This window comes from Geotrypetes seraphini, chromosome 3, assembly GCF_902459505.1.
Source record: "Geotrypetes seraphini chromosome 3, aGeoSer1.1, whole genome shotgun sequence".
In the NCBI taxonomy this organism is placed as follows: domain Eukaryota; kingdom Metazoa; phylum Chordata; class Amphibia; order Gymnophiona; family Dermophiidae; genus Geotrypetes; species Geotrypetes seraphini.
This window is the reverse complement of record NC_047086.1, coordinates 137,574,963-137,601,641: the sequence shown is the minus strand read 5'-3', so window position 1 is coordinate 137,601,641 and position 26,679 is coordinate 137,574,963. Positions and strand designations below refer to the sequence as shown.

The window sequence follows — 26,679 nt, the reverse complement described above, 5'->3', positions numbered from 1 at the left end:
GTGGAAACAGGAAGTTGTATTGGAGGGGCATATTGCTGCAGAGGGAAAGCTTTGGGGCAGCGCTGGTAGCTTGTGAGAATGGCTGCCACACCGGGAAAGGAGACTGGGAAGGTGAGGGGAAGAGAGGGAGAGCGACAGAAGGGGAAGGAGATGTCTGGACTGCATGCCAGCCCTGGTCACATGAGGTCCCTAAAATATTGGGATGCTTGGACACCCATAGCACCCACAGAGTTGGCGCCTATGCCCAAGACCAAATCTGGATTGATTCCTTGCAAAGGGAATAAGATCCTGTTCTTCCTGTATGTCTTCCTGCATGACTACTTGATTGTCCAAACAGATGTTACTGATTTTTATCGTCGACTGCATTGGCTTCCAGTTAAGGGAAGGGTTAAATTTAAGCTGGGCTGTATTTGTTTTAAGGCACTAACAGGCTCAATTCCTGAGTATCTTATGGAATCTTTTATTATCACAAATTCTAAACATCCTAGGAAAACTCACTCATTGTTTTCTTTCCCTTCTGTGAAAGGATGTAAACACAAAAAATTTCAGGAACAACTACTATCTTTTCAGGCAGCCTCATGTACTAGGGATTTAACTTGTATATTTACATTCCCAACTTCATATCAACAATTTCGACGTGCCTTAAAAACGTATCTTTTTAGGGAACACTTCGGAAGTTAGAAATCGGATGTCTATCCATTTGTATTACTAGTCTTTGTGAACCGCATAGAACTTAATGGTATTTGCGGTATACAAGTGAGTTTTATGTTATGTTATGCTACTACCTGGTGAAAGAGACAGTTCTGGAATGTTTTTAGAGCATTTGCTATGGCACACAATTCTAGAAGGTTGATATGGAGATTAGCCTCTGATGCTGTCCAGAGTTCTTGTGTACAGAGGCCATCCAGGTGAGCCCCCCATCCTACCATAGAGGCATATGTAGTGAGAATTTTCTGGGGCTGAGAGGGTTGGAATGGAAGACTTTGAATAGCATTGAACAAGTTCATCTACCATTGGAGGGAGTGACGCAAACTGAACGTCACTCAAATGGATTGTGACAACTAGAAGGATAGAGTTCATTGAATAATTCTGAGATGAAGACATGCATGTGGGGTCAAATGCACTATTGAGGCATTGTGACCGAGAAGGCAGAGCATTTGTCATGCAGAAATAGTGTTCAAATGGAACCCTTTGTGAGAAAGGCTGATCAGATTGTCTGCCCTCTGTTGTGGGAACAAAGCATGTCCTTGCACCGTGTCCAATTGAGCTCCTATGGATTCCAAAGACTGAGTACGTTGTGAGACTTTGGGTAATTGATTTCTAGCCTACATAACTCGAGAAGACGAATGGCAGAGTTGATTGCAATCAGAGCTAATTGCTGTGATTATGCTTATATCTGCCAGTCATCTAGACAGGGAAAGATGTGGAAACCCCTGTTGCAAAACGCAGTCACTATTACTACTAGGTACTTTGTGAAGCCTTTGAGGAGCTGAGACCAGGTCGAAAGGTAGAACCATATACTAGACGTGTCAGGTTTCCACTTGAATATGAAGAAACTTTTTGTGAGAAGGTAGTATGGAATTATGTGTATATAGTTTCTTCAGATCTAGAGAGCAAAACCAATCTCTCTCGTTTAACATAGGAAGAAGAGTTGTTAGAGATAGCAAGCAAAATTTCTCCTTCACTAAGTGCTTGTTCAGACATTGAATATCTAAGGTAGATTGAAGGCCTCTGGACTTTTTTGGCTTCAAAAAGTACTTGCAATAGAACCCTCAGCCCTTGTTCTGGAGAGAAACAGGCTCTATTGCCCATAACTGGAAGAGAAAAGAGTCCCGTTATGGTGGATGTACTCCACCGATAGTCTCATTCGTTCAAAATCTCTGAGCACTTTTCAAGCATCTAGTTTCAAGTTTCAAGTTTATTAGTTATTTGATTAATCGCCTATCACAATTACTAAGCGATGTACAAATAATAACATAAATTTTTGAAATATACAAAAAATACAAGGTAAACAAAAACAACAATATAAAAATCATTAAAAACTGACAAATTAAAACAAGGTAATTAAAACTATTACAAGGAAACAATGGGGTAGAAGGGAAAGAAATGCAATTTATGATAGGAAAGAGAGAACAATTAAGGTAAAATGCAAAAGGAATGGGAAAAACATAAAAGTATTAGAAATAAAATACTTTAAAAGGTAAAATAGAGAGCAGATAGAAAGAGCAATTAGCGTTTCAATTAGATATTGAAAACATCTTTAAAAAGAAAGCTCTTAAGTTGGCTCTTGAATTTATCCAGATTCTTCTCCTCTCTTAAATAAAGTGGAAGTGAATTCCAAATCTGTGGTGCCGTAACAGTAAAAATGTATTGTCTTCGAGTATTTATGGTTTTAAGAGTGGGAATGACTAATAAAAGCTGTTCATTGGATCTTAAAATTTTAAGAGAAGTATATGGAATTAAAACTTTATAAATAAAAGCTGGGGTTTTGTATAGTAGCGATTTAAAAGTGAGTAAGGATAATTTATATAAGATTCGGTGTGCAACTGGGAGCCAATGTGCCTTTTGGAGTAATGGAGAGACATGATCGAACTTCTTGGCTCCCATAATTAATTTGATGGAAGCATTTTGGATAATTTGCAATCTTCTAATTTCTTTTTGAGCCATCCCCTTGAATAAAGCATTACAATAGTCAATTTTAGAGATAATCATTGAATGAATTAACATATTTAAAGATTTAGGACAAAGGAATTTTGAGATAGATCGTATTTGACGTAATCTATAAAAAGTGGCCTTAACCATGTGACTGACGTGGTCAAGATAGGTTAGATTTTCATCTAGGATGACACCTAAAATTCGAATCTTGTTTATTTGTTTGAGCGCAGTCCCTTGGATATTAATGGGAACCGCAATTTTCTGATTATCTTTCCAGGGGAAAAGTAAAGTGTTAGTTTTATTAATGTTTAAAGACAATCTATTATTGTCAAGCCATAGATGAATCTGATTAAGTTTCTCATTAATAGCAGCAATTTCTGATGGACTGTTAGGGTCGAGAGGATGTAAAAGTTGTATGTCATCAGCATAAGCAAATACTGAGAAGCCAATAGATTGACAAAGAGTCATAAGAGGGGAAAGAAAAATATTAAACAGGAGAGGAGACAGAATAGAACCTTGTGGAATGCCATAGGAGACGGAAAAACTCGAAGAAGTGGAATCATTAAAGGAAACTATAGAGGTACGATTGTCAAAGTAGGATCTAAACCAAAGAAGGACCTGCTCAGAGATGCCTATGGATTGTAATCTATTCAATAAAAGATTACGATCAACTGTGTCAAAAGCTGCTGAAAGGTCAAGTGAAATCAAAAGAACGGAAGAATGGTGATCCAAGTGGTAGAGTATTGAAGATGTCATACCTATCAGGGAATGTTCGGTGTGGAATGGTGTTGCCGGAAACCTGTTTGGTTAGGGTGTAGAATATTTGTTTGTTCTATAAAGTTTGATATTTGATTAAAAACAATTTTCTCTGTTATTTTTGCAAGAAACGGGATATTTGCAATTGGCCTATAATTTGACTTCTCTTCGATACTTATTTTGTGGTCTTTAACTATGGGGTGGATAATGGAGGTTTTCCAAACCAATGGCATAATACTGTGCTGTAGACTTTCATTAATCAGAAAAAGTATTAATGGTCCGAAAAAATCAAAATGCTGTTTAAGGATAAACGGAGGGATAGACTCATTTTGCGTACCCTTACTGTTAATTGTTTTGATTAAGGATTTAAGTTCTTCAAGAGAGGGAAGATGGAATTGTGTGCATTTAGCAGATAGCAATGAAGGAGTCTCTGTATAGTACAAATCTGATTGGCCACTACAAGGTATTTGGTGTCCATTATTGATAAAAATTTCTGCCACTGAATCATTTTGGCACCTAGTTTACATCTTGTTTCCCGTTTTTTGGGGTACCCATTTTTGAGCGCCATTTATGGAATCCAGTCCTATATCTATTGTGAGGCAATTTTCAAAGAGATTTCTGTGGCAAAATGGGGACTTAACTACAGAAAATTGCCATTTAAAAACTACCCTGAGCCTTCAGTGAGGAAAGTGTGTGTGGGGGGGTGGGGGGGAGGAGTCTGGAAAAGCACACAAATATGAAGGATTTCATTTCAAAATGTCCTTTTTTTCATGACTTTAACCTGCATACTTTGTAACTGCAAAATATGTGTATTAAAAATAAACCTGAAAACTGCCCTTGATGAGAGTAGTTTTGTAATTTTTTTCACATGTAAACCTTGTTTTACGTGTATAAAAGAGCTCTTATAAAATTACTTCATGGTATATGTAAGAGTATGCAATGGTATATATAAAAGTATGCACCATGACAGGAAGACATGCATTTTTACAAGATCCACATGTAAGCATGCTCAGGGATGCAATTTAGGCAAAGCACAGGCAGAATTATGCAAATAATTTATAAATATGCACCTATGTGCATACTATAGTTGCATATTCAGGTGTATTACAGCATTTCCCAAGCAGGTAAAAAAAACACAGAAGTGCATTTTAGCTACATTTTCTACAGATTCTGTGAGGTCCATCGAATCCTGCTAGTTGCCTCCTAGACTGTATCTTCCCCAATCCATTACCCATCAACATTCTCCACCCCTCAGAAACAATGTACATATGCCATTCAAACACAAGAGTCTTACTTTTTTCAGCCATATCCGAGAGTCTCCTCCTTCCTCTCTTCTTCTGAAAGGTAGCAGGTATCAGGTCACTTTCATCCACTTGTAAAGAATCATGTCCATCCTTTAGAGTGCAGCAGCCATTCTCCAAGGACCGTCCTGTTTCGCTCTCCTGGAAACTATCTGTCTCATCCTCAAAACTCTGCCTCCTCTTCAGACCCAGTTCAGCACAGTCCTCATCCTCACCAATGTCTGGGATATGTCGCTCTGTTTTCCGCTGGGCACTTTCCTTTTCAAGGTCTCCATTATGCATGAGTTCCAGGGAGCTGCTATTCTGGGAGAGTTGGCACTTTGGGACTGAGGCAATATCTTTGGATGTTTCAATGTTTTGCACCTAATAATAAACAGACAGAAATAAGCAGATGGTGAAATGAGCTTCAGAGAAGATGCATAATCTAGTGGTCAGAACAGTAAAGAATACAGCAACTGAAGATGGGATTCCAGCTCTGTTATCATCTCCAATAACCACAGAGAACCTTAGTGTATGTATGACATTTTTGTTCTGATGAATTAGATGTTTATGTGTGTATCCTTCTTAATTCATGAAATGAAGACAAGTATGTGAGTCTTAATATCAAGAGTCACATACTTGTCTTCATTTCATGAATTATTATTCCTTAAGCAACATTTTTATGCTAGTCAGTATTCAGCTGGTGGTGAGGTGGTCAGTGCTTTTCTAAAAGATGACCACTACGGGCAAAATTAGGCCTCGATATTCAATATTGGGATATGTCCCTACACCAGCATTGAATATTCAGGACTATACAAGTATGTGCTGGCTGCTGGAGTTTATGCAAGTCCTGGCCAATATTCAGCCAGGACTCACATAAGACAATTGTGTGGGCCCTTGCCCTGCTAAATACTGGCCAGGATCAACAAAAGGTAAAGCATATGCCCTCACCCCATCCGATTCCTTCTTCCTTCTACCCTAATCCCATTCCCTTTCTCTCCCTACTCCCCTCCCCCCAAAAAGTTGTGCATCCTGACAGGCCTATCCCTACACGCATCTCAGGCCTACGTGATATTTTTGGTGGTTTAGGGGGGTTCTATGAGTAGGAGAAATGCCCACTTGTACTTGCCCATCATGGTTCCAGGTTTCAAAATGAGTAACATGACGTCTAGCAGCAACTTTGCAGTTCTAGAGAGGGCATGATGGCTATTTTGAGGCCTGAAATCATGACAGGCAGGAACAAGAGAGCATTGCTCCTGCCTGTAGAATGCCCTAGACCACCAAGAATATTACAGGTAGGCCTGGGGGCCTATAGGAGTGGAGGATATGAGCATCTGGATCAGAGGGAGGGGGCACCAGAAAACCGTCATCCATTACCCAGAGGTTAACTGGGCATCGGCCGATATTCTGAGTGGTTCCCAGTCAGCTCAGCTGCTAAAATTAGAACAGCCTTTTTGCTATCCTAACTTTAGCTGCTTACTAACCAGTAACGGTCTGAATACTACAACTAACTGGTTAAGTACCGGCTCCACTCAAAGTCTGACAATGGCCCACCCCTGCACTAACTGCTCAGTGCAGGAGCAGTTTGTACTGATATTCAATGGCATTGTCCGATTATCGTAAGTGAGTATCAGCTGATAGGCAGGCACAAGTGATTTAACTGAGCAGGAGGCCTAAGAACATAAGAATAGCCTTACTGGGTCAGAGCAAGTTTCCACGTTTATTTAAAAATTTGATTAAATTGCTTATCAAAATTCTAATCAATATACAAATACACATAATTCCCCTCCCAGGGCTTGCACAAGCCAACGCTAGGCCGCTTGCAAAGTGCTAAATACTGCACTTGGTCAGATAGAAGAGGGCAATGCCCTCCAGGGACTATGTAATAACGCAAACACATCATAGGGAGCAAAAAACTCACGTTCCATCTGAAGAGAGGTGTAGCTGCTTGTCATATTCACCCAATCTCCCAAATGGCGAAGCAAACATGCATAATTATAGACCCACACATCCAGTAATCCTAAATCCACCCCCATGCCAAGTCCCCAGCAACTGAGACAACTGCAATTTCAGTTTCTTGGTCGCCCAACAGAAGCGAGTAACCTCTTTATAAAAAATGTGTAAATCTTTCTTCAGCAAACACAATGGCAGAGTCTGCAAAACATACAGGCATTTGGGAAACCAAGCAAATGCACCCCATCAGAGAAAGGGGCAATGCCCGCCAGGTATCCAGCAAGAGCTCCATCTATTGCTGAAGCTTATCCACATTAAGGCGATACAAAATGGAAGTCTTCATAGTCATCAAAGTTCCCAAATACACAAACTGCCCAGGTGCCCACATCAACGGAAACTCATTCCCCCATAGGGCCTGAACCGCCACAGAGGATGCTAACGCCTCCGATTTGTCCAAATTTAAGCAGAAACCTGCATAATCACCATATTCTTTAATCAATTCCAATAAGGCCGTTAAGGAGGGCAAAGGATCCGTAAGATGTACCAAATAGGGGATAATTAAAATTAGACATACCGACATACTAAAAATCCCCCCAATAGATCAGACAAACTTAGTGCATAACAAAATGGAAAAGGGGAAGAACTACATCAATTATAGGACAGAAAAATGGTCCATCAAACCTAGTAGCCTGTTCTCATAGTGGCCAATCTAGGTCACTAGTATCTGGCTAAAATCCAAAAAGTAGCAACATTCCAAGTTACCAATCTTCAATAACAGACTATGGACTTTTCCTCCAGCAAATTGTCCAAACCCTTCTTAAAACCAGCTACACTATCTGCTCTTACCACAACCTCTGGCAATGCATTCCAGAGCTTAACTATTCTCTGAGTGAAAAAATATTTTTTCCTATTGGTTTTAAAAGTATTTCCATGCAATTTCATCGAGTGAAAAATCGATCCACTTATACCCATTCTACTCCACTCAAGATTTTGTACACTTCAATCATATCTCCCCTCAGTCATTTCTTTTCCAAGCTGAAGAGTCTTTCCTCATACGAGAGGAGTTCCATCCCCTTTATCATCTTGGTCGCTCTTCTTTGAACCTTTTCTAGTGCCGCTATACCTTTCTTGAGATAAAGAGACCAGAGTTGAACGCAGTACTCTAGGTGAATTCGCATCATGGAGCGATACAGAGGCATTATAACATTATTAGTCTTGTTAACAATCCCTTTTTAAATAATTCCTAGCATCTTGTTTGGTTTTTTAGCCATTGCTCCATATTGAGCGAAAGGTTTCATCGTATTTTCTACAATGACACCCAGATCCTTTTCTTGGGCACTAACCCCCAAGGTGGACCCTAGCATCTGGTAACTGTGATTTGGGTTATTCTTCATCACTTTGCATTTGTTCACATTAAATTTCATCTGCCACTTGGATGCCCAGTCTTCCAATTTCCTACCTGCAATGTTTCACAATCTGCATGAATTTTAACAATCTTAAATCACCTTGAATATTGGCCTAAAGATTTTTGAGATACAGGGGTAATATTCAGTAGTGCTTCTCTGGAACAATTCCTACCTGCAGAGGTGCTGTTTACCAGCGCCAGTTGATATCAGTAGCATGAAGACATGCAGTCTACCTGTAGAAGGGATTACTAAGGGTCAGACTTTTAATATTTCCCAGAGGTCTTTGGCTAACACTTTGAGTAGGCCCGAAGCCTCAGTTAGGCTAACTTTCAGGTTAGGCCCAGAACAGCACAATGTCAATGATATCTCACACACTTTTTTTCTTTTTACTATAAATTGTGCATGGGAAAAGATCATGGAACTACTTTATAAACAGCAATGGCCAACATGTTTATGTTTATTACTATTTACGGTATATACCGCTCTTTGTTACAACATCAGTGCAGTGTACATCAATTAAAAGGAAAAGAACACCAATAATTATAGTACAGGTAAAAGAAAAAGGATAGAAGAGAGAGAGAGAGAAAAAAAAATTAATTTAGTTGCTATATGACCCAATGCCCAACCAAGGATTAAAACCATATGATCAAAACAAAATTAAGAAAGAAATGCCAATCCAAATAAATAGGTTTTTAAAGAAGATTTAAATTTAGTATAGGAAGGCTCACAGCGAAGTTCAATAGGGAGAGAGTTCCATAAATATGGCACCGATGCAAAAAAGGCAGAGTTTTGAGTAAATTTTAATCTAACCAAATGAATAGACGGTAGCGTCAATCTATTTAAATTCGACGACCACAATGATTGAGTAGGTTTATATGGAACAAGTAATTTAGTGAGATAACCAGGCTGCCATTAAACTAAACTAAACCTTAAGTTTATATACCGCATCCTCTCCATAAAGATAGAGCTCGGCACGGTTTACAGGTACTTTAATAAATGATGGAAGAACGTAATAAGAATTAGTGGTTATAAAGGGAGGGGGAGGGCTGAGCTTTACATTTCTGAGAAAAGCCAGGTTTTCAGATGCTTTCGGAATAATTGGAAGGAGCCCAGATTCCGCAGCAGGGCAGGAAGGTTATTCCAAAGCTCAGTGATTTTGAAGAGAAGAGATTTCCCTAATATTCCTGCATAGATGACACCTTTTAACCAGGGGAAAGATAGTTTAAGTTTTTGGGTGGATCTGGTAATGTCAGGTCTTGAGGAATTCCAAGATAGTGGAATTAGGGGAGGAAGAATGTCATACAGGATCTTGAATGTTAGGCAGGCACATTTAAAATGAATCCTAGAAATCACTGGAAGCCAGTGAAGTTTTGACAGAAGCGGGGAAACATGATCGAATTTCCTTTTTGCGAAGATCGACCTAGAAGCAGTGTTCTGGATCCGCTGAAGTCTTTGAAGACTTTTATGCCTCTCTTACCTCCAATAGTACATATTCCAATCTTTTCAGCAGGTCCCCTGTCCTGCACAGTAAAGTCTCCATGGCTATGGAGATAATTAAGTCCCATTAAGAGTCTCAACCCAATATGCAAGTTCAGTGCCTGTCATGGAGAGAGTCTGAAGAGTGCATACGGGATGCAGAAAGTTTCTGAGGAGGTTAAGGCCATGAGTGGAGGTATGATGGTGAAACCATGTATTATAGGTCAGGGATCCCCAACCCCTGGTCTGCGGTCCACTAGTGGGCCGCGGCCATCTGACAGCAGGGCCGCGAGAAATCCCTTTGCTCAACATCTTTCCATCCCTCCTTCCCATCCCGCACATCATCAGTGACGTTTTTTCTGAGAATGGACATTTCCCTGCTGCCTACATTCAGCGTTTAGGGACTTAGGCCAAAAGGGGACTTAGATGTTTTTTTTTATTATGCCCCTCCACGTATTAAAGGGAAGCAGCATAGGTGGGTTTTGTTTTGTTTTTTTAGTATTTATATACCACTTTTTGCCCACGTGGTTTGCATTCAGGCACTGATGCATTTCTCCCTATTTATTCCGGTGGACTCACACTCTATCTAATGTACCTGCTGTCTTCTCCGGTTCACAACTACAGTTACAAAATAATAATAGCACTATTCTTATTCAGTTGAGGTGCCATGTACAGGCTATTAGAACCAACCAGTTAAAAGGTAGACAGTAACGGGATCCTGTCAGCATAAAGAGTGTTATTATAATTCAGTATATTATTACTATATATGTGTAACCCTGGCCTTACTTCCAATGTCTTTGGGCACTAGGTAACTCGTTGGGTCAGCTACCCATGATCAGGATCTACAAAACAAAGGGCTCCTTTTATTAAGCTGCACTAGCGGGGTTAACGCGTGCGACTTTTCATCACGTGCTATCCCCCGCGCTGGCCTAAAAACTACCGCCTGCTCAACAGAAGGTGGTAGCGCCTAGCGCAGCTGGTGGTTTAGCGTGCGGTATTACACGCGTTAAACCGCTAGCGCGCCTTTGTAAAAGGAGCCCTAAGTCTGTTTTTCGAGCTGGGCACGGGCTGGGGCCGGATTTATTCTGGTAGGCCAAAGGATAACACAGCCTTTACTTACTCTGAAATGAATTAAGCTGCTGAAAAACTAATAATTTGAACTTTAAATCTGAGTTGCAGTTCCAACTTTCAAAACTATTTACAAGAGTCTCTCGGGTCAGATCTTTAGTCACAGTTCCAGTCCCTTTCAATAAATCCCTCTCCGTGTGATGAACCACTCCAGGTCCCACCTTTGTTTCTCAGCCTGGGACCACTTTATCTTCATGCCAAGCTGAAACCCTCTACTCACTCTTTAAGTTACCTGCTGAAACTGGTCTCCACACAGCTATTTCTGTCCCTCCTAGGCAAACAACCTTAAAGTATAAAGTCCCTTTATTGCTTCTCCTGGTGAGACATTCCAGGTCTCATCCTCGTTCCCTGCCAAGCTGAATTACTCTCTACTGCTTGCTCTTTTAGCAAAATCCCTTAGACTCTTATCCCAACAGGCTGTCAGCACTTCCAGAAATCTTGTGAAGGCATTCTTCTGCGGGGGGGGGGGGGGGGGGGGAGGAGGGGGTATCACATATGACTGCGGTTCTAACATTACCAAACCAACTTCATTACACACTAATAGCTGCAACTTCGCATTTACAACTTGCTGTATAGTCCTGGTGTCCCTTTCTTTGGTTCCTATGTTACGTGGGAGCATTGAAAAGTTCTCGGCCCAACCATCTTCCTAAATTCTGAGCATTATTTTGCTACTGTAGCTGAAAAGAGTCTTATTTTTATTTATTCAATTTTCTATTCCGTTCTCCCAGGAGAGCTCAGAACGGTTTACATGAGTTTATTCAGGTACTCAAGCATTTTTCCCTGTCTGTCCCGGTGGGCTCACAATCTATCTAATGTACCTTAGGCAATGGGGGAATTAAGTGACTTGCCCAGGATCACAAGGTGCAGCGTGGGTTTGAACCCACAACCCCAGGGGGGCTGAGGCTGTAGCTTTAACCACTGCGCCACACTCTCCCCTCTCCTCTTATCTTCTTTTGTTAAGTGCCAATTTGCAGAAATGAAATTCTGTGTTTCAGATCATCGACTGAACCCTATCCATGTCATTATCGTCGGCCTTGTCTTTTTGGTTGGGCTGAGAACTTTTCAACACCCCCTTGTCCAGTCAGAACTGTTTGAAGAGAGTCAGACCAATCAACAGGTGGGCATTAAATGGAGGGGAGATTTGGATTTCAGTTTGCACAGCCTGAGGCACCATCTGGCTCACACAGAATCAGAAAGACTGGTGTGTAGAAATTAAGAGGCTTATTTTTAGAAGGGGATTTTAACTTCCTGCCTGGGCTGCAGCTAAGCAGTAATCTCTAGCTAGAGCTTTTGTTTATTTTTGGTAGGTCTCTGATTTTAATTTTCTTTTGTGCTCTTTCCAGTTAGTGATTGGCTTTCTGCTCTGCCCACTTCTATGGCTAATCAGTAATCACAATGTCCCTCAAGACTCTAGAAAGATGTACCAAAGATCGCCCAAGCTGTTGGGAGTATGCTCCGATCTTCCCTTACTGCAAGGAATGCAAGCTATTTACACAGCCTGTGCACTGACGTTGTCTAGTAGCTGGCTGAGATCCCTTTGGCACACACACCCACCTTCCTCTGGCATACACAATCCTGGCACTGGCCATCACAAACAGCTGGGAAACCACAGCACCAGCCAGGCCACTATCAACATTATCTTCATATTTGATTTGATTTCGTGTAGGCAGCTAAAAACCTGACTACAAGGAGGCTATGCCCATGGTTACTCAGTAACTCCTTAGTTAATAATCTTTAGACATTGCCACCTAGGAAGCTCTAGCACTCATACCTGAGGGAAAGAAGGAATTATTAGAAACATGATGGCAGATAAAGGCCAAATGGTCCATTCAGTCTGCTAATCCACAGCATCCACTATATTTTCCTCTCCCTAAGAGACCCCATATGCCTGTCCCATGCTTTCTTGAATTCAGACACAGCCTTTATCTCCATCACCTCTACTGGGAGACTATTCCACGAATCTACCACACTTTTTGTAAAAAAGTATTTCCTTAGACTACTCCAGCCTATGCTTTCTCATTCCAGAGCTTCCTTTCAAATGAAAGAGATTTGCAATATGTGCATTTATGCCATGTAGGCACTTAGAAATCTCACAACTTCGCTCTCAGTGTTTCTATGTGAATAGGAGTGAATCTCTAATGTCTAAGGGGATCTTAGCCTAACTCGCAGCAGTCTCAATCCTCATTACTGTAGTCCTGATGACATTAGTTATAATGGGTAATGTTCATTTGAAATGTTTTTGCATTGGTTTTTTATATTAATTTTATACATATAAGTTACTTAGCTTTTTTTAAATTCATTTCCCTTGCTTGCCCGACGCGTTCTGAAATACTTTATCAAGGTCGGGGATACATGAACAAAATCAGTCCTCAAGACTAATCATTAACAGCCGCCATAGTTTTTGGCGCTACGGCGGCTGTTAATTATTTTGTTCATGTATCCCCGACCTTGATAAAGTATTTAGAAATGCGTCGGCAAGCAAGGGGAATGAATTAAGAAAAGCTAAGTAACTGATATTTATAAAATTAATATAAAATCAATGAAAAACATTTCAAATGAACATTACCCATTATAACTAATGTCATCGGGACTAATGAGGATTGAGACAGCTGCGAGTTAGGCAACTCGAGCGGTGGTCTGAAGATCCCCTTAGACATTAGAGATTCACTCGTATTCACAAAGAAACACTGGGAGTGAAGTTGTGAGATTTCTAGTGCTTTATATTAAGAACTATAATAGTTTATTTCATGTAGGTACATAAACATCTCTATCATATCTCCCCTCTCCCACCTTTCCTCCAAAGCATACATATTGAGATCTTGAAGGGCTCCTTTTACAAAGCCGCGCTAGCCGTTTTAGTGTACGCTAGCCGAAAATATACCGCCTGCTCAAAAGGAGGCGGTATCGGCTAGCGCGCAGCAATTTAGCGCACGCTATTCCGCAGGTTAAGGCCCTAGCGTGGCTTTGTAAAAGGAGCCCTAAGTCTATGCCTTAATGCAAAGACCATCGAGCATTTTAGTAGCCTTCCTCTGGACCAACTCCATCCTGTTTATACCTTTTTGAAGGTAAAGTCTCTTGAATTGTACATACTATTCTAAATGAGGTCTCACCTGAGTCTTATAAAGGGGCATCAATATCTCCTTTTTCCTACTGACCATTCCTCTCCCTTTGCACCCTAGCATCCTTCTAGCTTTTGCCATTGCCTTTTCAATCTCTTTGGCCATCTTTAGATCCTCACATACTATCTTTTATGCACAAAAGCTCTTCACCCCCCCAGTAACGGTACTGTTTCTTTGGGTTTTTGCAGCCCAAATGCATAACCTTTTACAAAGGTGCGTAAGGGCCTTAACGTGCGGAATAGCGCACGCTAAAATATTGTGCGCACTAGACGCTACTGCCTCCTCTTGAGCAGGCGGTAGTTTTTCGGGTAGCGCACGCTATAGCATGCACCAATCCGGTGTGTGCGCTAAAAACGTCAGCGCACCTTTGTAAAAGAGCCCTAAGTCTTTGCTGCCACATTTCAGACCATTCTTCGAGCTTCACTAGGTCCTTCCTCATGTTATTTACACCATCCGGGGTGTCTACTCCATTGCAAATTTTGGTATCATCCGCAAAGAGGCAAATCTTACCTGACAGCCCTTCAGCAATACCACTTACCAAAATGTTAAATAGAACAGGCCCATGAACCAAACCTTTTCCTCAGAGCGATCTCCATTGACCTCTACCCTCCTTTGCCTTCTACTTAACCAGTTTCTGAACCAGTTCATTACTTTGGGGCCCATACTGAGAGCACTCAATTTATTAGATGCCTGTATATGCTTTTGAAGCCCATACTACTTTCATACTTTCATTCTTATTAAAATCATTTCATGTTGGCATTGTGAGGTTCCCTGACGCAAGGGCGAAACACGATTCATCACGTCCGAACCTTCTAAATGAGATAAGTGCATTACTCTTTTCATATTAAGTATGACATTATAGGCCTAGTACCTTTGGCATTTAAGATAAAGAATATGGCAATTAATATGGAGAATATGCAATGATTGGATGGAGAGGCTGTATATGGGGAGTTTTCCCCGGGAATAGTCTCCAGATCTCTGAGCATATTATGTTGCAAGTTTGAAGGATTCATGAATCTATTTATTATTCATCATTAATACTAAGTGGTGAAATCCATAAGGGAGTTGCTTTATTTGATTGCGTTTGGACATTTATTTTGCACTCCTATTGTTTGAAACTGCTCAATCCCTTCTTTTTGTATTTGACTCAGTGTGTGGCTGTGGCAAAAAAGGTAACAAGATACTAGAAATTATTTGGAAAGTAATGGTAAATAAGACTAAGAATATTATAATGCCTCTGTATTGCTCCATGGTGCGTTCACAGCTTGAATATTGCATATCGTTTTGGTTGCCATATCTCGAAAAAGATATAGTGGAATTAGAAAAGGTTCAAAGAAGAGTGACCGAATGATAAAGGAGATGGAACTCCTCTCATAGGAGGAAAGACTAAATAGGTCGGGGCTGTTTAGCTTGGAAAAGAGAGGGTTGGGGGGGGAGGGATACGACTGATGTCTACAAAATTCTGAGATGTATAGAACAAGTAGAAGTGAATCAATTTTTCACCCTTTCCAAAAATACAAAAAACAGGGAACACTCAATGAAATTTAATGGGAATACTAACAAATAAGAGGAATTTTTTTTAACTCAAAGAATATCTGCGCTCTGGAAAACATTGCCAGATGAGGTGGTTTCTCGTACTATGCCCTGCATTCCACTAAAGGACCACATCTAAAATAGCTCCCCCTCTTGTCAGTTCCTGAACCAGTTGCTTCAAGAAGCAGTCATATATTATGTGTAGGAATTTTACCTCCCTAGCATTCCTTGATGTAACATTTATCCAATCAATGTTGGGATAATTACAATAAAACATCAACAATGATTCACTCTCCTTTTCTATCACAAAATTGAAATCACAAAGAAATATAAAACCATTCCAAAAAGTATAATAACAGTAAAAGGATTCAAGCAACTGCAGGGAAATACTTTTAAAACCTATAGGAGGAAATATTTTTTTACTCAGAGAATAGTTAAGCTCTGGAATGCGTTGCCAGAGGTTGTGGTAAAAGCGGATAGCGTAGCTGGTTTTAAGAAAGGTTTGGACAAATTCCTGGAGAAAATGACCATAGTCTGCTATTAAGACATGGGGGAAGCCTCTGTTTGCCCTGGATTGGTAGCATGGAATGTTGCTACACTATGGGTTTTGGCCAGGTACTGAAGGATCCCTAGCTAGCTGACATAGCTGGGTCACGGTGTAGATGAAGAAACTCCATTTTAGATCAGTGGGTTATAATTAGTACAAAGAATAACCTGTGACTCCATTTTATTGCTCTGAGAAATCACGTATACATGCAGGCCTGTTCTATGTAACTGTCTTAGTGCCAGGCACGGCCAGGAAGCAACAGGATGCTGCTGTTAGCTAGTTTTGATGTATAGATTGTAGGATGGATTTATGGTTTTGTTTTTCTCTCTGCTCTTACCTTTTGGCCAGAGCTGGTTATACCGGTTTGGACTGGCCAGGACCCTATATAACCTTTGTGTCCGAAACTCTCGGGGTCTTCTGTTTATGCAGCCAGTTCTGCCCAGAAGTCCAGCATATATGCTTGTTTAATAAAAGCCTTTTTACATCTCTTCAGTCTCTGGCTCAAGTCTCTGCACTACTGACGGAGGGCCTTATCCTAAAAGGCACCTTCAGTACTAGTGACCTGGATTGGCTACTGTGAGAACGGGCTTGAAGGACCATTAGTCTGACCCAGTAAGGCTATTCTTATTATACCAGTATTATTACATTTTTGGATGTTAATGGAGCTTTTCTGACCAGGATGTGCTTCCTGTCTTCAATTTTTAATTTGAAGCAGGTTAGTCCTAAGGATAACAGTTTTTGACTGTATCTATGGTGACATTGAGGTCTTTTCTCCATTTCCTATAAAGTAGTTATTACTTGTGCTGCTTGAATCCTTTCACTGTTATTATACTTTTTGGAATGGTTTTGTATTTCTTTAAGATTTTTCCATTCAACTTGAGAATTATTAGTATAATTGAAATCATCCATTATTATACTATTGCCTAATTTGCCAGCTTTCCTAATCTCTGTAAGCATTTCTTCATCTGTCTGCTCATTCTGTCCTGGGAAATGGTAGTACAACCCTATTGTATATTCTTTTCCCTCACACATGGAATTTCTATCCATATGGATTCCATACTGCTATCTGCCAAGCAGAATGCTTTTTTGTATGATTCAATTTCCTCTTTAACATATTGTATAATGCAACTCTCCTCCAATTTGATCTACTCTATCATTGCAATATAATTTATACCCTGATAACACAGTGTCCCATTGATGATCTTCCTTCCACCAGGTCTCTGAGAAGCTTATTATATCTTCCCCTTCATTCAGTGCTATATACTCTAGCTCTCCCATCTTATTTTTTAGGCTTCTAGAATTTGTATAGGGCTAGATTCACTAAGCAAACCGATCGTGTACCGATCGGTTTGTGACCCCTTTGCGACCCGATTCACTTAACTCTGTCCCAATCATCCTCCAATCCACGCATGCAAATGAGGGGGAACGGCACTGAAATGATAGCAGGCAGCAAATCACAAACAAAAACTCTGCAACACCGACTGGGCTGGCAATCACAAACAAGCGACTGCTGGGGACTAGTCATTCACTGCTTTCCGACTGCCATTTCCTGCTCTGCCTGCTGTCTACCCCAACTTTCCAGCTCTCTGCCCCTGACTCTCCTGCTCTATCTGCCCCGACTCTCTGTCCCGAATCTGCTCTCCTGCTCCTTAAGCCCTGTCTCTCTGCCTTTTTCTCCTGCTGCCCTGCTCTGCCCCGAATCTCCTGTGTGGCTCTCTGCCCCAAGCGCTGCCCTAGCCTTCCCCCGCAGTGCGAGCCTGTTGTTTTAACCCAAGGGTTTAAAGTGGGTTAAAACCATGGGCTCGCTGGGCTAGTAAAAGTTTTTTTAAAAAAAAGGCGTGGCTCTTAGACGCATGCACAGATCATCTATAGATGGTCTGCACATGCGTCGGGATCGCACACTAGCGATTCGTGTGGTCGGTGGGGAGGCGTTCCTCCGATCGTCCTCATTTTAATTTTTTTGTTTGGTGAATTGGTCGGGTCTGCACGGATCGGCCACGAAGAGTCAGGTTAGTGAATCTAGTCCTTAAAGGGAAATTCTCTATCTGGTGCCTAAACTTAGGCACCTAAGTTAATTAGCAAATGCCGTTTAATGAATGTAAAATTTAAAGTGCCTACTAGCGCCTAAACTAAAAGGCTAGAATCACACCTCCAGAGGTGGCTACCAGTGCTTAATGCTTCTATAGGCCTGGCTAATGCTGGAAGTGGCATTAGGCGCCAATAGGCACCTCCTGAGACGTGATTCACATCAAAGATGGGGGCCGGAAATGTAGGCCTGGAAAATCCTGGCCCACATTTTCAGAGAATGATACAGGGCCAAATTGTCCCCGTCTCCACAGGAACTCAATTTCTCTGTCCCGTCCCCACAAGTTTTGTCACTGTCCCTGTCCCATTCCTGAAAGCTCTGCCTAAACTGCACACGCCTCAGACACTTATGATTTTAAAGTGTTTGAGGCTTGTGCAGACGAGGATGGAGTTTGCAGGAATGAGGCAGGGACAGGAAAAGAACTCACGGAGACGGGACGGGAAAATAAGTTCCCACGGGGACAAATTTGTCCCCATGTCGTTCTCTATTTTTAGTGCCTATTTTTGCTGGAGGTGCGATTCTCTGACCGTTGCCGTGATTGACACACAATCAGCGGCCACTTTCAAGGCGGCCGCCAACAACAGCATCAGTTACAGAATTCTTAATTCTTTAATTTCTTTCTGAATAGTTCCATAATTGTTCTTTCATGTCGACAATGTAGAGTAGATCAGTGATATAACCTCTTACTTTAATGTAACCTGAATTGTAGTTTTTAGACAACAGAATGTGAAAAATGTACAAATATACCTTGTAGGAGAAAAACTATGGATTAATGAAAGAAAACTAGCCTCTGAGATTTGTAACAGCTAGCCCTGCGGCATTCTAGGCAATCACTAGATTTAACATTTATTATTTTTTAAATAATGTTTTTACAAAATGATTGTAAATTTAATTTAAAAGCATTTATACACCATCCATCACAGTTCTAGGCAGTGTACAAGAACATTTATAAATCACATATACTGTATAAACTCGAATTGCTAATATTAGACAAAAAAGAATAAAATGCCATTATCAAGTCCATTCAACCAATAAAAAAGGACATATTTTACAAATAACAATTCCTAATAAGGTGGAAAGACCAAAATTACTGGAGGGATGACACAAATCGAGTCTAAAGGCAGCATATAGGCTCATATGAGAGTTACCAATCCCAGATCTAACATTTATATCCAGGGGAAGAAATCCAATCCAGAAAAACTCAATGCGTACTCAAAAACGCATTCATGTCTCAAAATCAATAATCAGCAGACACTCCTACCTGTTATCAATCTGTATGTAAAGAATTGGGAGTTTAGAATATCACGGAGACCTAGCAGACATTTCACTTGACCCTGTGGTACTGGCAAATTTATAATTTCACCAACTTATTTCAGTCTTCATCTTCTTACTTTACAAAACTCTAAAAGACTTGCTAATTGGGTTTAATCTTCAGTCGATTATCTTTTTTTTATTGGAGCGGCATAATCCAATCCATCTGTGTTTAGGACAGGTGACATTCTAACTTTGGAAAGGTGTGTAGTAAATAACAAAAGAATTAGATTTATTGTTCCATCTGAAAATCCTTCTAATGGAAACACTATTATGTGACTATTTTTTGCACTCTAGATCTCTTAGGCAAAGAATCCTTGCCTTGTGAGTCACTGGATAAGAACTATTAATCTTATGCCTTATGCTTGAAACAGTTATATTACACATGTTTCCAAGAAGCAGAGTATGGTATGATAAGAGTCGGTAAATGAATCTTTTCTGAGTACAGCCTTTGACTGAAGGGTAGGTAAAAAATGATCAGGAATGTGTGGAGCGGCTTGGCGACGAGAACAAGAACTGAGCAGTTAGGTAGTCAGGGGATAGAATCCGTACAAACGTAAGGAAGTTCTTCTTCACCCAGAGAGTGGTCGAAAACGGGAACAATCTTCCAGAGGCTGTTATACGGGGAAACACCCTCCAGGGATTCAAGACAAAGTTAGACAAGTTCCTGCTGAACCAGAACGTACGCAAGTAAGGCTAGAAGTTAGGGCACTGGTCTTTGACCTAAGGGCCGCCGCGTGAGCGGACTGCTGGGCACGATGGACCACTGGTCTGACCTAGCAGCGGCAATTTTCATGATATACACCGATACCCCCATAACTCCAAATCAGCAGAGCAGTAGGTTTAACTTACCATCATATAATGCTTCTTCAGGAAATGAACTTTTGCCTTAAAGATATTTTAGTATTCTTTCTGTTCCTCTCGCTTAGAGTCACGCTTTTGACTTTTTCTACGTCCCGGCAGTTACTTCCTCTACCCATTCCCTTATCTGGCGAGGGCTTTTTGAATGTGTGTGCACTGTGCATGTGTATTTTCAAGTACTGCATCATTTCCTTTCTGTTCTCACTCGTAGGTCTGTATGTAGGCGTTGAGGGAATCATAAATATTAAAATTTGCTACAATTATTCTTTCTGCTTTCTAGTTTCCCTTTATCATTCAGTCTTTCCTCTGCCTGGCATTTCACCTCCTCGTCTTGAAGCGTTAGTGTAAGGAACTGTGTCACCCGTCCCACCTGAAAAAGTTTCGGTTGTTGGTATTGTAAATCTTAGCCTGGCACCTTTAAACATATTTTATTTGAATGCAATAATGTTTTCTTATTCTGGTCAGACATTTGGACAAAAATTTCTAAAGTGTTGCATTTTTCAGAATCATTAAGCTTTAAACAGGTTATTTGGAAATCCATTTCTTTGTTGACAAATTTGTCAGATGTTGATGCTTTATTATGTGTTTTTTTTAATTTCTGTAGCCTTCAAATTGATTGTCCACAATTGGAAGGATAACTCATCTTTATCAATTTATTTGTGGTGGAACACAGTTTTACTTTACAGAAAGATATTTTCAAATCTTTACCCCATCTTAGAATCAGAAAATAATATTAAAAATTGAACTAAGGCCAGTACTGGGCAGACTTGCACGGTCTGCGTCTGTATATGGCCATTTGGTGGAGGATGGGCTGGGGAGGGCTTCAATGGCTGGGAGGGTGTAGATGGGCTGGAGTAGGTTTTAACGGAGATTTTGGCAGTTGGAACCCAAGCACAGTACCGGGTAGAGTTTTGGATTCTTGCCCAGAAATAGCTAAGAAGAAAAAATTAAAAAAATTAAAATTGAATCAGGTTGGGCAGACTGGATGGACCATTCGGGTCTTTATCTGCCGTCATCTACTATGTTACTATGTTTATAAATATAGTCATAAATGGAAACAATTAGATGACTATTTGGCAAAGTCTTCCTCTCTTACTTAGGATCACTATGGGCTCCTTTTATGAAGGCGCATTAGCGGTTTAACGCGCGTAAAAGCGTGCGCTAAACTGCTGGCTGCGCTAGCCGCTACCGCCTCCTCTTGAGCAGGCGGTAGTTTTCCGGCTAGCGCAGGGGTTAGAGTGTGATTAAAAGTCACGCGGCTTCGTACAAGGAGCCCTATGCTGTGGGTGGGGAACTACTTTTAATTTGAGTGCAATTTTTGGATATGTAGAAAGGGAGGGATGATATATGTATTTTGTCATGAAATATAATTGGATAGAATTTAAGTGCTGTTAAAGTGTAAAATGTCTGTATAATATGTTGCACTTAATTTTGGTTTTAAAATGAATAAAGATATTTAAAAACAAAACAAAACACTATGCTGTACTTTTTGCTCATGAATCATTTCTTTGTTAACTCTTTGATATGAATGTTAATTGTTTGCACACTGGCCATTTTCAATGATGGCAGAAGATCCACTAATAGATATGTTCTCTAGGATATGATTTACTTCATGTATCATGTTTATACTGTATATTATCCATTATATTGTCTGGTTGCCCTCTGCTGGTTACTCCCTAAAAACCATACTTGGAAGGACTACCACATTGAAAGGGACTCATTTTTAAAAAAGAAAGATGTCCATAAGACAGCATAATCCAGCACTTGGACGTCTTACTAGTCAAAACGTCCAAGTGGACATTCTCAAAACAGACTTTCTACACATCTTGCTGGTTGTTTTGTCTCTAGTGCATCCAAATCTTAAAGGAGCGTGTCAGAGGAATGTTTGGGTGGGTTCGTTTTTAGATATTTGGAGCTAGATCAGTTTTAAAAACATCTAAATGCTAAAAACATCTAAATGCTATTAAGGGATGACCCCTCTTACTCCCCCAGTGGTCACCTCCCACCACTCATAGATGTGAACCCCCCCCCCCAATACAATCTAGCCTGTATTGCAAGGGGATGCTGAAAAGTTCAGCCCAAGCAACCAACTTCCTAAATTCTGAACTTCAGAGCAGTTACCGCCACTGCTGGTGCTAAAACCCAAGCTATGCATTCATAAAAGAAGGGGGGGTCAGGTACATACCGTATTTCCAAGCTTATAGGCCACCTCTCTGCATAGGCTGCCCCCATGTATAGGCCGCAGAAAAGGGCGGTCTATGTTTAGAAACCGGAAGATAAGCCACCCCATGGTATTAGCCACGGCTTATCTTCCGGTACCTCCCCCTGCCTTTTTCAATCAACCCCCCCCCGCCCCCGTACCTTTGTTGGAGCCCCCTTGCTGTACGGCCCGCGGCTCAGGTCTCCAGCGATGTAGGGCAGGCAGCCGCGATCACTTCGGCATCTGGTCTGCCCCCCGCACCGCTTGCTGAATGGCCGATGTCAGCTTTTGCCCGTCATGAGACTTGTGGGACTCACGAAAACTGAAAGCCACTCAGCAAGCAGTGCGGGGACAGGTCAGATGCCCAAGTGATCGCGGCTGCCTGCCCTGTACCGCTGGAGATTTGAGCAGTCCAGCAAGGGGGCTCCGAAAAAGGTACAGGGGAGGGGGGATGATTGAAAAAGGTACCAGGCCGCCCCTTAGGCCACCCCATTTAACTAGTCCGTGCCCCATACACAGGGTTTGTAAAACCCATGTACAGGTTGCGGCCTATATATGAGGAAATACGGTACATTATTTCCCTGCCCAGGTGGACTTGCAGTTTGCCTGGAATAATCAGGTGGAGGAGAGGGAGAGGAAGGGGAAGGGATATGCTGGTGCTTGTGATAGTACTGTCCCTTGCATCTCTCTCTTTTCACTATGGCTCTTTGTCACTCAGCCAATGAGCAGCTGTGCCTGATGTTTTGCAGTATGTAGGCTCAACACATGGCCAGGGCATCAGAGTTAATTAGACAGACCAGGCATTTTTTTAGTCATCTTGAAACACCAGAAATACATCTTGTGCTATTTTTTTTAACAATTAGTATCAGCCCTTCTAAAAGGGGAAGAAAGTAGGTTGCACTTTCCTTTCTACTTGGCCTTGATGAAATAAATGTGTATTTGAGTTACACTTTAATCAGTAGCATGGAGTGACATTTACAATAGACGATTAAATAAGAGGGGCTCAGTAAAACCACAATATCATATCTTCCATGTCAACAAAAACAACAAGAGGGGCTTGGTGACTTGGGATGAATTTGTGGCCAGTCTACTTAAAATGATTGCCCCTCCTACATCCCAAATGGCTTATTTTGTACGTTTTTCTATTGGACTTTTTTTTTTTTTTATGGTTCAAAAAGGTAGATGCACGGAGGACAAACACTCTGAAAAATGATCATTTTCAAAACAAAATGATAAACATTTTGCTGTTTCAAAAATGCTCATGTTCACTACTGGATTTTTGTGAGTCTTCCACAAAAGTGCAAATTTGATTTGAATGTCATATAGAAAATACTCTTCCATATAAATATTATAGATATATCATCTCTCTCTATATAGTATAGACAAATAGATACATAGAGATATTTAAACCTATACACAGCTTGCAACTATTGTAGTGTGCTATGATCCATTTACTTGCTGGTTGTGGTATTAGATAAAGGATGATTCTGGTTTTGGAATCATTACATTGGCTATCATTCAGATACAAGATTCATTTCAAGGTTCTTTGCCTAACATTAAACGCTAAGCAGAACTCGCAAACTGGGTACTGCTTCCATGCCCATTCTCTGCCCATGACACGCTCCCTCAGAAAATGTCTTTAAAAAAAGGACGCAGTTAGCATACAGAATAAAGGAAATTACCACAAAGGGCCAACTTCTGCAAATGGCACCAAAACTCCGTATACTATACATTCACACTTGGACTTTCCCCCCGCAAATCTTGATGCAGTCAGCAACGAACATGGCGAAAGGTTTCACCAGGACATTGCCACTATGGAAAAAAGATATCAGGGCAACTGGAATCCATCAATGCTGGCTAACTATTGTTGGACACTGCAATGAGATGCACCAGACCCTGAGTACAAACAAAAATTAGCAGGAAAACACTTTTAGCCACGGCAAACTATCACAGTGTATCAGAAACTTTGGGCTCCTTTTACAAAGGCACGTTAGTGGTTTAACGCACGCTAAACCGCCAGACGTGCTAGCCATTACCGCCTCCTCTTGAGCAGGCGATAGCTTTTCGGCCAGCGCAGGGGTTAGCGCGTGATGAAAAGTCACGCGCGTCAAAACTGCTAGCGCGGCTTCGTAAAAGGAGCCCTTTGTGCATTAAAACATGTTATAGTCAATTAAAGATACCATCATGTTTCTCAAAATTCCTAAGTGAAATAGTCAGTGTTTATTTTGAAGGGGTCTATCATAATTACCATTTGTTTTTAAGGAAGCAAAACCTTTGGAAAAATGTATTGTCTGGTGATTAGCACCCAATTAAATTACATACACAAATTGGGCCGGCACATAAATTTGCATAAGCAATTCTGAGCATTATACATATATGGAACCGGTTTCACTTAGTTTACACTTAGTTTACAGCAGTGGTCTCAAACTTGCGGCCCGGGGGCCACATGCGGCCCGCCAGGTACTATTTTGAGGCCCTCGGTATGTTTATCATAATCACAAAAGTAAAATAAAACAGTTTCTTGATCATATGTCTTTAGCTATAAATTATATTATTATTATTATTAAGACTTAGCCAAAAGGAAAAATTTATAAACTACTAGCTGATGCCCCGGCGTTGCACGGGTATTTAATTATAGCAATAACACTGTAAATGGATTCAAAAAAAGATACTTTATAGTGGTGAAATAAATTATTTTTTTACAGCTTTATAAAAAGTACAATATTCAAATAATAATGTGAAATATTACTAACACAAAACTTGATTATAAACAACATTTTTAGTTTCACCTCCAGGATCAAGAACATATACATTCTTGGGTGAACCCACCCTTGAGCAAGCAACATAGAGTTGTCCATGGGAAAAACAGGGGGATCTTAAATCCACTCCACAGTATGTAATAGTCTGTCCTTGTGATTTGTTGATTGTGATAGAGAATGCAAGTCTCACTGGAATTTGCAATCTCTTAAACTGAAAAGGAAGATCTGTTGGAATAAGTGGTATCCGCGGGATAAATACGGTTTCACCTTGTCCCTTTCCGGTTAAGATAGTCGCTTCAATTACATTGGACAGTAACCTCTTTACACAAAGCCTTGTGCCATTGCAAAGTTTTGGTGGGTCAAGGTTGCTAAGTAAAATAACTGGAGATCCCACAGCTTTTTACACTTTTTCCATTGACATGAATGGGTGAAATCTGATTTTCTGTTTGTAGCTCCGCCCATGTGTGCAGGTGGGCCGCGAGACCCCCAGAACATATCACCCCAGGTAGTGAGGGATCTGCATACCAAGTTTCAGTAAAATCGGTCAAGCCGTTTTTGAATTACTGTGAGAATGGCAGCTCTTTACATTTTTTCCATTGACATGAATGGGTGAAATCTGATTTTCTGTTTGTAGCTCCGCCCATGTGTGCAGGTGGGCCGCGAGACCCCAGAAACTATCACCCCAGGTAGTGAGGGATCTGCATACCAAGTTTCGTTCAAATCGGTCCCACAGCTTTTTACATTTTTTCCATTGACTTGAATGGGTGAAATCAGATTTTCTGTTTGTAGCTCCGCCCACGTATGCAGGTGGGTCGCGAGACCCCCAGAACATATCACCCCAGGTAGTGAGGGATCAGCATAGCAAGTTTCGTTCAAATCGGGCAAGCCGTTTTTGCGTTGGCAGCTTTTTACATTTTTTCCATTGACATGAATGGGTGAAATCTGATTTTCTGTTTGTAGCTCCGCCCACATGTGCAGGTGGGCCGCGAGACCCCCAGAACATATCACCCCAGGTAGTGAGGGATCGGCATACCAAGTTTCGTTCAAATCGGGCAAGCCGTTTTTGCGTTGGCAGCTTTTTACATTTTTTCCATTGACATGAATGGGTGAAATCTGATTTTCTGTTTGTAGCTCCGCCCACGTGTGCAGGTGGGCTGCGAGACCCCCAGAACATATCATCCCAGGTAGTGAGGGATCTGCATACCAAGTTTCGTTCAAATCGGTCAAGCTGTTTTTGCGTGATCGCGACACATACACACATACAAACACACATACCTCCAATTTTATATATATAGATAAAGAATTTTACCTCATCAAAATTGTAATTTCTCTAATAAGACATTAACTATTTTTTTGCGGCTCTCCAAGTATCTACATATCCAAAATTTGGCCCTACAAAGGGTTTGAGTTTGAGACCACTGGTTTACAGTGTTTTCTCGCATGTTAAGTATATATTAGGACTTAACACCCTTTAGTAACAGGGCCCCTGTTGAATTATACTGTACTTGGCCCACACACTCTTCCAAGGGTATGGGTGGGACCTCACTTATATGAACAGCAGAACTTGACACAGCTGACATAAAAAAATCTGTAAGCAAAGAAGTCTGTC

At 40.9% G+C, this 26,679-nt stretch overlaps 1 protein-coding gene across 3 annotated transcripts in view; it reads right to left on the bottom strand.

Annotated features, from left to right (window-relative positions):
- Window positions 1-26,679, bottom strand: part of DNMT3A (DNA methyltransferase 3 alpha) — a 660,717-nt gene that overhangs the window by 366,059 nt on the left and 267,979 nt on the right. For all 3 annotated transcript variants that reach the window (XM_033935457.1, XM_033935458.1, XM_033935459.1), the window contains exon 4: window positions 4,706-5,075. In XM_033935457.1, the coding sequence (XP_033791348.1) occupies window positions 4,706-5,075 (370 nt within the window). The remainder of the gene's footprint in view (window positions 1-4,705; window positions 5,076-26,679) is intronic.